Source organism: Phascolarctos cinereus, unplaced genomic scaffold, assembly GCF_003287225.1.
Source record: "Phascolarctos cinereus isolate Bilbo 61053 unplaced genomic scaffold, phaCin_HiC Scaffold_5;HRSCAF=322, whole genome shotgun sequence".
In the NCBI taxonomy this organism is placed as follows: Eukaryota; Metazoa; Chordata; class Mammalia; order Diprotodontia; family Phascolarctidae; genus Phascolarctos; species Phascolarctos cinereus.
The window spans coordinates 109,450,481-109,463,080 of NW_027555958.1; the positions used below are offsets into that span (position 1 = coordinate 109,450,481).

The window sequence follows — 12,600 nt, forward strand, 5'->3', positions numbered from 1 at the left end:
TTTTAAAAATGCATTGCAATGCATTGGAACATTTCGGTTTGTTAAGTTGGCATGAATTTTTTTTTTGACTAGAAGCTTTAAAAGTATATGAATTCCCTAATTAGAAATGAAAGAATTTCTCAGGAATCTGGATAAATATTCCATTCTGGAAAGAACTTCTCATAATTGAGGATAAATATTCCACAATGTTGATTAGTTCTTTTATTGCTAATTAGGGGATTCAGACACTTTTAAAGCTTCTAGTAAAAAAAAAAAGGAACAATTTGTAACAATTTGTTCTATTAACCAAAATGTTTCAAATTATCACAACTGACAGTTTCTTCAGAAAACGTGATCTAAAGCTATTATTTTCACATAATATCCTCAACACAACTTCTAAATTGGAAATAGCTCATCAGTACTTGATGATGTTAATTTTCCAAACTGTCTCTAGCTCAGGAGAGCAAGGTTGATCAATTTTAGTTAAATTTATCTACTGACTTTCAAACACTTCAAATTTTAGAAATGGGACCACTTTTTATGGGAACCAATGACTTTGTTAACCCTTAAAATTGTGTAATATCAGGCACATTTTGAAAAATCAAATTACTTAGTTACAAAAATAAACAAGAACAAAGCTTAATCTATGTTAGCAAGCAAAATATCACAGGGAAATACTTCTTGTGAACCCTAACCATGTTCCCTCCCCATTTTATTTCTTCATTTATTTTTACAAAAAATTCCACCAGGTGCTAAAATGGAAAAAAAAAGAATGGTTCATGAAACAAAGAGCAAGCATAGGTAATGGCGACCTTGTGGAAACATTCACCAAAATATATGAAAATGTTAATGGGCCCATCTGGCAGCAATAATAGAAATAAATACAGTGATTTCTGTTTCTGAAATCTTTCCTGGTGAAATCAACATTTATGTACCCTGTAGTTGTCTACTGAGTCTTTTAAAATATTTCTTTTATAATTGAAAAAAAAATGAAATCCTTTTTTGTTCAGTGACTTGCATGACTAAAATTCTCAAATACCCAAATTCTACACTACATAAAAATATCAACTGTTCCCATAGGTAAAAAGTTATAACTACGATCATGAATCTGTTAAGGTTCATAACACGGCAATAATAGGAATGTTATTTAGGTCATTACACAAAGAAAGGCATATTTAGCCTTAATTACTCTGTACTATAAAAGAGAAATTAGTAAAAACGCTAGTACTTTGACATATTCAGAGAGCCTTAGATATACACACACAATGCAAAAAGCTTTAATGGACTAGGATTATAAAATTGTATTGAGTTAGTTTAACACATTATTAACCAGTCCTATTAAAACATTCCACCACCAAGGCCAAAAGATGTGTAAATGATCTTTTCTTTCTCAATAAAAGGTTTCTAATATATGCAAATTGTCACTAGGTAGCCCAGAGCAGCTAGGACTATAGTAGCCACTATAAAATGGCAACAATATACAGAACTGGTCAAGAAGCAATGATGAAAAGGAATTGAGGGCACCTGTACCATCACAATCATCAAGAAAAAGATGTCTAAAATAATGAATTCTAGAAAACTGGACTCTTCAAAGCAAGGCCTTGATATGAGGCAGTAAGGCACAAGGGAAAAAGCCAACAACCCTATCTCTGAAATCCAAAGATGTGGGTTGTAATCAAGTATCTGACATTCTTATCTGTGTGACCTTAAACAAGTTACCTTACCTCCCCTGGGAGAGGGGTGTCCTGGATCATATGGTCTGTAAGGTCTCTCCTAATTCTATATCTATGAACCTATAATCCAATGTATATGATTGTGAAAATAAGTTTTCAGAATAAAAATATTAATTAAGCTAGGCAACCTGCAAATACTTAATGAAGCATTGGCAGGCTACCCAAATTCAAATTAAACGGGAAGTCTAAGTCTTTAAGTGGTGGAATAGATTTAAAAAAAAAAAAAAGGATTCCTAAAACCATTGCCTATGATTTTCTATGGTCAATTTTAAAAAGGTTTTCTAGATGAAAGAGGAATTCAGGAATCTTAATTTTAGAAGGGCCTTTTGAAGTAATCTAGTCCAATACATACCTGAATAACCCCAAACATGTCAAGGTAACCTCTGTCTGAACAATTCCGGTAATAAAATCAAATTTTAGTTTTGGACAGTTCACTTCTGATAAAGCATTTCCTTAATCTATCACCCTATAACTTCTACCCACTGGTTCTACTTCTGACATAAGAGGATACAAAGCAGAAAAAGAAAATGCACTTCATATGATAAATCTAAATATCTAAACCCAAGCACATACTCATTAAACTCTCCTTACTACAGGCTAAAAACATCAGCAGACGTTCGAACCAATTTCTCATATGGCATTGCTTCTATCATTGTTCAACATCCTCTAGATAACTCCTAGAGCTGGAGTTAACAGCCAGAAATGAACATAATATAAAGAATGTGGCCTGACCAAGGGAAAACTAGCAATAGTTTCCCTTCATATTCAATGTTCTGCTTCCATAAATGTGGTCTAAAATCACCTAAGAATTTTTTTTTGCCTGTCAAACCACAATGCTAAATAATAATAATCTAAAAGTCCAGTTAAATCCCTATTTTCTGAATTCAATCTACTAGTACTCTCTAGCCATGGCTTCCCTATCCTGTATACTGAGAGTTGCTTTTTGGAAATTGATTCATCCTATTAGATTCAACTCCTGAAAGAAACTGTAAAAATTTGTGAATTGCAAAATCATCCAATTACATGGAAAACAGGAGGAAAGTACAAATGAGATTACAGACTCAAGACAAAGACGGCACATTAGAGGTCATTTAGTACAACCCTATGTACCTATGAGGGTAATGAGGCTCAGAGAGTTGACGTAACTCGTTCAATGGTCACACAGCTGTTAAGTGGCAAAGTCTTTAATGAAGGTGTTTGATGATTCTATAATTTTCTTCTATTCTATCCTTAAGTAAAAAATATATACATATTTATTGAAAAATTGTATTATGTGTCAGACTTATAGCTGTTTATAACACATTAAAAGACATGGAATTACAAACACAGGAAACCATAAAAGGTAGGCAGGGAGCTTTGGTTGGGGAGTAGGGAGAGTGGGCTTGTCTTTTAATTGTTTGGCAATTTCTGGTTTCATTGGTGTCAGGTATTTCCAGTAAAGAAATTCTAACAATGAAGATTAGTAACTGTTTTGCAATCTTAGAAAGTAGTCTAAAACACTGAGATGTTCTGTAATTGAAATATTCTGTAGTTGTTTCACAATCAGTATCAATCAGAGATGAAGCTTGAACCTTGGTCTAACACAATAACAGTCTCAAAAGATGATTATATAAAGGAATATAAAATTTGAACATTTCCCTTTAAAAAATATTCTGAGAAAAACCATTTTTCCCTCTCTCTGACAGGTGCCAATCTCAAATTTCTGAAGGACTGATGGACTACTGACCATGACCTCAAGGTAACACTCTTAGAGGAAGCAACTGGAAATAGCTTTGTGTTCTTGCTATCAAACAAAAAGACTTGGGTAGTTTTTTTCCTTTTCCATAGGAAAGAAAATAAAATTGGAAACTGTAGTTTTGATTTAAGTCTCAACTAGTCATGAAGAGGTTAATTTAGGCAAAGATCTCATGCCTAATGATTTCAGTCAATTAGTAAACCTTAATTATGGGCCTACTATGTGCCAGATGCTATGATAAGTGTTGTGGATACAAAAAAGGCAAAAGGCAATCCTAGATCTCAAGGAATTCACAGTCTAACAGGGGACAAAACATGCACACAACCATGTACAAAAAGAGACAGGCAAGTTAAATTGATAATGAAGAGAGTGAAGTCATTAGAATTAAGATGGACCAGGAAAGGAATCCTGTGGAGGTTAGGGTTTTATGTGGGACATAAAGGAAACCAGAGAAGTCAGGGGGCCTCTGCAATGAGGAAGGAGCAAATTTCAAGCATGGGGGACAGTCTGTGAAAAGCTCAAAGTTGTGAGATAAAGAGTTTCTTGCTCAAGGAGCATCAAGGAGGCCAGTGTCACTGGAATAACAGGTCACATGGTGGGAGAGGATTACAAAAATGTAAGAAGACTGGAAAAGTGGGACCGGTTATGAAAGGTTTGAATGCCTAACAGAGGATTTTATAATTGATCCCAGAAGTAATAAAGAGTCACTGAGTTTGATGAGAAGGGAGGTGGTGACATGATCAGATCTGTCATTAAAGAAGACTAATTCTATCAGATGAGTGCAGGATAGACTGAAATAGAGTAATACTTGTGGCTGGGAGACCAACTGGAATGGTATTTCAATGAGGTACGTGTTTCAACAGAGTAAGGGAAATGTTAGCAGAGAAGGGGGTATACACAAGAGATGTCACATAAGTAAAAATCAATAGGCCTTGGCAAGAGATTGATTATAATGGAAGGAGGGTAGGAGAAAGTGAGGGGTCAAAGAAGGAGCCTACATTTCAAACCTGGAGGAATGAGAGAATGGTAGTGCCCTCAACAATAATAAAGGTAAGGACAGGGGAGAAGATAACTAGTTCAAGTTTTACACATGTTGATTATAAGATATCTATGGGATATTTAGTTCCATATGTCCAATAAGCAGCTGGAGATGAGAGATTTGAGAAAAATAAGTATAGATATGATCACAGACTATATGGGAGCTGATGAGATCATCAAGTGAAACAGTAAAGAAAGATAATAGAAGGAGGCCCACGGCAGAGACCTGTAGAAAACCCACAGCTAAGAGTATGAGCTAGATCAAGATCTCACAAATGAGACTGTTAAAGAGTGATAAGACAGGAAGGAGGAAAACTAGAAGAGAACAGCATCATGTAAACAGAGAAGAGGACATCAAGGACAAGACAGAGATAGTATCAAAGCAGCAGAGAGGTCAAAAAGGATGCAGACTAAGAAAAGGCAATCAGATTTGGCAATTAAGATATAGTAACTCTGGAAGTAGCTGATTTTAGTGAATGTCAAGGTCAGAAGTCAGACTGCAGAGTTAAGAAGAGAGAGAGAAGAAGGGAAGTGGGGCAGCTAACGTGGACAACTTTCTCAAAAAGAATAGACACAAAAGGGAGGGAAGAAATGGGGAAATGATTAGAAGGGATAGATGGATCAAGGAAGGATTTTCAGAGGATGATGGAGACATGTGAATGTTGGTAAGGAGCAGGAAAACAGTCAGTACACAGGGAGGGCTTGAAGAAAAAATGAGTAAAGATAATAGAGGATGTTGGAGAAGATGAGACAGAATGGAATTACTTATACATGTAGGACAGTTTGCCTTGAGAAAATAAGGGCCACCTCTTCTTGTTAGATAGAGAGAAGGTGGAGACAGTGGTAGAAGGCATTTGGGATAAATGAGTTGAAAAGAATGGCAGAAGAAGAAAATTTATGATGATAAATAAGACAGATAGTGCATATAAGTTATCAGTTAAGACCAAAGAAGGGTCAAGAAGCTTGAGTCTATACTTCCAAGCTTCAAATGTGGGCAGGTAACTTGATGGGAAGACTGAATGGAGCTCAAAATTAGCACATAAAGAAGTAATCCTGTTCAACTATAGGGCATGGTATTTCAATATTTTTGTATGCTAAAAGTTAGCTAGGATATTACCGTGTTAAAGTTATTTTTCCCCTCAATAATTAGTTTTGCCCAGAAAGAGACTTACAAAGCTTATGTTAAATATAAAAATTATGTTAAAATAAAATGTTAACATTATGAAAATGAAAAATAGAATGTCTCTTTTATGGTATTCTTGTTTTTTCCTCTATTTATCTGTATAAGATGTATCTTGACAGAGAAAAGGAATGAATAAATACAAATAGACGGTGTTCATTCAGAAAGAATTTTAAAGGCAGACAAGGAATTTATTTTTCAATAAATCAAAAAGGGAAAATTTCAAAGGAGTGGAAACAATCACCCACAGTACTATTAACAAGGGGGGGAAATAACTAAGAAGAATGAGAACAAGCACTAATTCACAGACTGATTTTATCTTCTATAAAAAAAATCTTTGTACATAAAGGATACACCTAATAAAAACATGGATAGAGAAGAAGCATGTAGACCAGAGGTGTTGAACACATAGCTGCATGCAGCCAATAACACTCCCAAATGCAACCCAAACCAGATGAAAACAATAACTGGGAAATTAGTCATCCTACTCATGGTAATCATTATGACTGCTAAAAATTTAATTTCCATCCTGTCTTCTTGAACCTTTTTCCTCTCTTTTGCCCTACCCTCCCCGATTTACAAAAAAGACTGCAAAAGCAAAGCAGTTTGCCTAGTATCTGTGATCTATAACTGAAAAGATTTGTTTCAAATCTCTTTGCCATCCTATTCTTCTACTTGCCATACTCAATCACAAGTTTTTAGGATTTTTTCTTTCCTTTTACTCTCCCTTTCACATTTGCCTCTCCAACACTGAATTATGTCTTGCTTATGACAGTTCCCTTACCTATCCTCTTAACCCACCCATCTCCTCTTTGAATGTCATCAGCTATTTCCCTTTTGAGTTAAATGAAATACTAGCTACAATGACGTTCTCTGTATGTGTCATCAAAATTCCTGTGTAATAACTTCAGTTCAGATGAAAGTAAAGTTCATGGGGTGCCCATAACCTTGACTCCCTCCTCCATGTATGAATAACCCCTCCTCTCATTTGATCCATTTTGTGAAATACAGAGTTCCTTCCCTTTCATCCTCCAGTGCTCCCATAATATAGTCCCTGATCTCTTCCATTTTCTTCTTCTGAAAAATTATCTAAACAGAACAAAACCAGTTTTGAGACCTTTCTTCTCTGAACTCAAGATTCAGACTTAGGTATAATATAGGCCAAAATAGGAATTTGTTTTGCATGACTTTTGAGTATTTATTAGGAATTTTTTTTCTTTTTTTCTCTTGTTTTTCAATTTGAAGGGAAAAATGAATGTTTATTAGTTGAAAAAAGGTAGTTCTTTAAAAGGTTATGGGCTTCAAAAATTCAAAAGGCCTCAGACTTTCAAGTCTTCTCAAAGTCCTTAGTTACCAGTGGTATTTGACATTCTAAAGGGATTTACTATAGACAGACCTTTCTGTAATAAACAGATGGTATTTAGCTAGCACACAGCTCATATAAATAAATACTTCTTAGGCAAGATTCATTTATTGAATTGTTCTATGTGACTATGTTCACATGAAATTCTAACAAGATGCCTAATTAAGGTTTTTTTTGGGGAGGGATGGGGGTGGAGAATAAGATACCGCTATTGTTCCGTCCTTTTAGTCATGTCTGACTCTTTATGACCATCGTTGGGGTTTCTTGGCAAAGATTCTAGATTGGTTGGCCATTTCCTTCTCCAGTTCATTTTACACATGGATAAAATGAGGCAGCAAATAGGGTTAAGTGATTTGCCCAGGGTCACAAAGCTAGTAAATGTCGGAGGTTAAATTTGAACTCAGGTCTTCTTGACTCTAAGCCTATTCACTGTGCCACCTAACTGCTCTAATAAAATACTGAGAGAACCCTTCAAAATCTTTAAGAATAATCCCAGTTTATAATTTACTTCAACTTCTCTTAGGTCATAATTCAACCCAATCATTTTATAGATAGGAAAACTGAAGCCTAGGGAGATGGAATTGATTTGCCCATGGTCACAAAGGTAAGTATTAAGAGTCAGAATTAAAATCTAGGACCTCTTACTCCAGAGTCCTCCTCTCATGCTACACAGATACGAATTATTAGTTTTGAAATAAGTGCTTAAGTAACAATCTGTGCAATGAATTATAAAGCTGACTTCAATATTATTATACAATTATCCCATTTTATGATTTAAATAACTGAAAGGGGAAAGATTACAGAAGTCAATACAAGAAACAGATGATTCCCAAATCTATATATCTAGTTCTAGCCTCTTTCCAGAGCTACCATCACACATCAATCAATCAAAAGCATTTATTAAGTGCCTACTATGTGCCAGGCACTATGCTAAATGCTGGGGATACAAAAAGAGGCAAAAGATAGTCCCTGCCCTCAAGCAGTTTATAATCTAATGGTGGAAGACACCATGTAAACAAATATATGCAAAGCAAGATATATACAGGATAAATAGGAAATAATTAACAGAGAGAAGGCACTGGAATTAAGAGAGTTGAGGAAGGCTTCCTGAAAATGATGGAATTTTAGTTGGGACTTAAAAAAATCACGGAGGTCAGTAGTCACAGCAGAGGAAGAAGAGAGTTCCTGGCATGAGGGACAGCTAGAGAATGTCCAGAGCTGAGAGACAGATTCTTGTTTGTGGAACAGCCAGAATGCCAGTGTCATGGGATCAAAGAGTATGTGTCAGGGAGCAAGGTAACATAAAGCTGGAAAGGTAGCAGGGGGGCTAGGTTATGAAAGACTTTGGATGCCAAACAAAGCATTCTGTATCAGCTTCTAGAAGCAATAAGAAGCCATCAGAATTTATTGAGGAGAGGGGATGGACATAATCAAACCTGCGCTTTAGAAATATCACTCTAGTGACTGACCAGAGGATGTAATGGACTGAGGAAAGACCTGAGTCAGGCAGACCTACCAGCAGGCTACTGCAATAATCCAGGCATACTGTAATGGAAGCCTACATTAGAATACTGGTAGTGTCAGAAGCAAAATGGAGGCATATTAGAGAGATGATAGGCCTTGCCAAAAGCTTAAATGTGAGGGTGAGAGATGGCAAAGAATCCAGGATGACTCCTAAGTTATGAGCTAGAGAGACTGGGAGGATCGTGTTACCCTGGGGGAGAGGGTTTAGGAGGAAAAATAATGAGTTGTATTTTGGACTTACTGAGTTTAGGACATCTAATGAACATCCAGTTCAAGATTTCTGAAAGGCAGTTGGAGATGCATCATCACTTGTTATATGGACATCTCAAACTGGATGGCTAGATCTCAAATTCAAAATGTCCCAAACAGAACTCATTACTTTTCTCTCCAAATCTTCCCTTCTTCCAAAACTCCCCCCCTTTTTTTTTTGTGTACCACCATCCTCTTAATTACCTAGGTACTCAATCTCATTTTCATCTTCACTCCTGAAACTATCAATCATCTCACATATCTAATCCATTGCCATATTTTATCACTTCTACCTTTACAACTTCTCTTATGTAGCCACCGTAGTTCATGTCCCTCTCACCTAAACTACTGCAGTAACTCCTTTCCTCAAATCATTCCCCACATTTCACCCTATACTAAGCTAATTCAGTGATTTTCCCAAAGTGCATATCATGCTGTGTTATGTCTCTGAGACTCAGTTATGATATAATAGCTCCCTATTGGCTCCATGATCAAATATAAACTGACATTTAAAACTCTTCATAATGTGACTACTTTCTAGCTTTCTTATACTTTATTTGCCCAGCATACATCTTTCTTGTAGTTGCTAGAATATGATACTCCATCTCTCAAATCTCTTTCTTTGCAATGTCCACCCGTCACGCCTGGAATGCTCTGTCACCTTTCCTTTACATCCTGGTCTCCCTGGCTTCCTTCAAGGATTAAGTCAAATCCTACACTCTACAGGAGGCCTTTCAAAATCCCCTTAGCTGCTAATGTCTTACTCTCTTAAATTTTTTTGTTTTTGCTGAGTCATTTCAGTAGTGTCCAATTCTCCATGACCCCATCTGGGGTTTTCTTCTTAAAGATACTGGAGTGCTTTGCCATTTTTTTCTCCAAGTCATTTTACAGATAAAGAAACTGAGACAAACAGGGTTATGAGACTTATCCAGGGCTACACATCTAGTAAGTGTCTGAGACTGGATCTGAACATAGGTCCTCCTAATTCCAGACTAAGCACTCTATCCACTGTGTCACCTAGCTGCCTACTCTATCAGATTGCCTTCCATTAATTCTGTACTTATCATATATTCCTTTCCATGCTTACAACCACATTAGACTGTGAGCTACTCAAGGGCAAGGACAGGGTTTTTATCTTTCTTTGACTGCCCAGCCTTTAGCACACTGGCTGGAACACAGTAAGCACACCATGAATGACTGATTAAAAAAAAAATTAATTACTCAGGGAAAAAAAAGGCTAAAGTATTGTTTCTTCAAAGTTGTATTTCATTCTCCTGTCATATGCTGATTAGCAAGTATCTGAAATTGTTTGATATGTGGATTATTTTGTCTATTGTTTTCCTCTTCCTGTCATTTGCTGCACATCACTGGATTCTCTCACAACTTAACCATTCCAGTTAGTATGTAATAATAAGGGAAAATCAAAGCATCTCTCTTTAATAATAACTTCAGTTTGGTACAGAGAAAGTTAAAAGCACTGGCTAAAAAAGTTTTCTGACTACAAATGAAGTTCATTTTTCATGGTATCTCATCCTTTTTTTTTTTTTTTGGCCAAAGATCAGATCAAAAAAAGCAAATCGCACATGTCAAGAAAAATAGCTCTAGACTGTTAATTTTTTTAATTTTTAACCCATTAATAAATAGCATTTTAACCATTACCACACACACAAACGTGTGTGTGTGTATGTGTGTGTGTGTGAGAGAGAGAGAGAGAGAGACATCTCATATTTACATAGCTCTACAAGGTTTGCAAAATGTTTTACCAATATCACTGTAACTACACAACAAGCCTGGGAGGTTGATTCTATTATTATCCTCATTTTACAAATGAAAAAACTGAGGTAGACAACACTTTGTTAAGTGACTTGCCTAACATCACATACCTACTCAATGTCCAAGAACAGATTTGAACTAAGGTCTTCCTGACTCAAGGTCCACCATGCTATCTACAGTACCTTCTATAAAAAACACCAGGCATATTATTATTATGAAATGCAATGAGCACCAAACTGTGATGCAGACATTAACGATAGGCAGCCATAGCGTAGTGGATATACAGATGGATTTAGAGTCAAGAAGACCCAGGTTCATCTCTACTACATACCAGTAATGTGTCCATGGAGAAATCACTTACCCTGAAAGTACCCCAGAAATCTATCTAAGATTATAAATTACAAAACAGATGCAAAACTGTACTGGTACAGAGAGCTTCCACATAAAGGAGTTTCCTGTACAAATGAAATAATAAGTTCCTCCCAAAAAAATACATAGAAATTTTTAAAACGTAGAAAATAAAAACAAAAATTCAGAAAAACCTTTTTTTTTTCAATTAACCATTTGAAATACTAACTTTCATTCTCTTTGTTTTGTTACCATATTGATCTTATTATGGTCTTTCAAAAAATACTGGCCATCAAATCTTATACGTACACACACAATTATATTCTGAAAATTAATACCAATTATAGATAACACTCAAATTTTCTATAAGGTGGATTTAGGAAAAAGGCAAGATATTTAATCATTTGACTAATGTGGGAGGTATGTGTTTTTACTCCTTTTCAAGATCGTTGAGCCTACTCATATTTTTTAAAAGTCCTTAAGACTAAATACAAGCTAAATTAGACTTACCTTTTATGATCATTGTACCTTCTATTCAGACTGTCCCACTTTTCTTTCAACTGGGTCAGTCCATCCTCAATCTGAATAGCTTCAGGACTAGAGACATCAAGTACAACATCGGGCTGCTTCTCATGAAGAGCTGCAATCTGTTCACCGACTTTGTCCAGGAGATCAATGATGTTCTATTAAAAAAATGTTCAAAAGAGACCTGGGTTTGAATACCACCTCTAACAATTATTATATTGGCTGTATCTTCCATGAACAAGTCACTTAACCTCTCAAGCCTCAGTATCCTCAACTATGAAATCAGAATAATAACTGTAGCAATTACTTTACAGGACTCCTTGAAGATCACATAAAATAATGTACATAAACTGCATTGCAAGTTTTAAAGTACTACAGAAGTGTTGACTATCATAGTATATTACAATAGCTTTCTCTTTATATATATAGATATCATATAGACTTATTAACCATTAAGCTCCTTAGTAACTACATTATTTTCCATCTTTGTATCTTCAGGACCTAATATTGTACATTCATAATAAATGTTGAACAGCATTTCCCATTATGGTGAGCCACTTAAAAGTCTCCAAGAAATTGTCCTATATATATATCTTATATCTATATTCTGAATATACCCCCCAATTTATGCTTTATATATCCCATCTGCACAAAATTGTTTGCATGTTATCTACCATTGAGAACAGTGGCTGTTTTTTATCTTTCTTTATGTTCTCAGAATTAAGTAAATGCTGGGCACACAGAAGGTATTAATGATGCTGACTGCTGGATCATATTAATTTCTCATAATTTCTCATAAATAATTTTGCAGTTCTTTGGGGTACTATCAGGATCAAATTATTACCTAATAAGGTTTTCATTTTCATCTTAATTTTAGTATAACTCAAATGGATAAGCTAGAATTCAAAACAGGTGGAGAAATTAAAAACACAGTAGCAGAACAAAGGAATGATCATATCAACTCCAAAGTATAGTTTCAATAAGATGGCAGCAACTGGAAAATAGTATGGCCATTGTGTAAAGTGACTGTTTTCCTTTATTCTTAGCGAAAATTGCATGTTATTATTAGTGTTTATGTTAAGGCTTTGTGAGACTTCATACATTATTAGGTGGGCTTTGGTTAGGCATTTCCTTTGAGAGGTGTGGTGGCAAA

At 35.5% G+C, this 12,600-nt stretch overlaps 1 protein-coding gene across 1 annotated transcript in view; it reads right to left on the reverse strand.

Annotated features, from left to right (window-relative positions):
* Window positions 1-12,600, reverse strand: part of UTRN (utrophin) — a 526,271-nt gene that overhangs the window by 317,649 nt on the left and 196,022 nt on the right. The window contains 1 exon segment of the mRNA XM_020972489.2: window positions 11,433-11,605. Within this exon segment, the coding sequence (XP_020828148.1) occupies window positions 11,433-11,605 (173 nt within the window).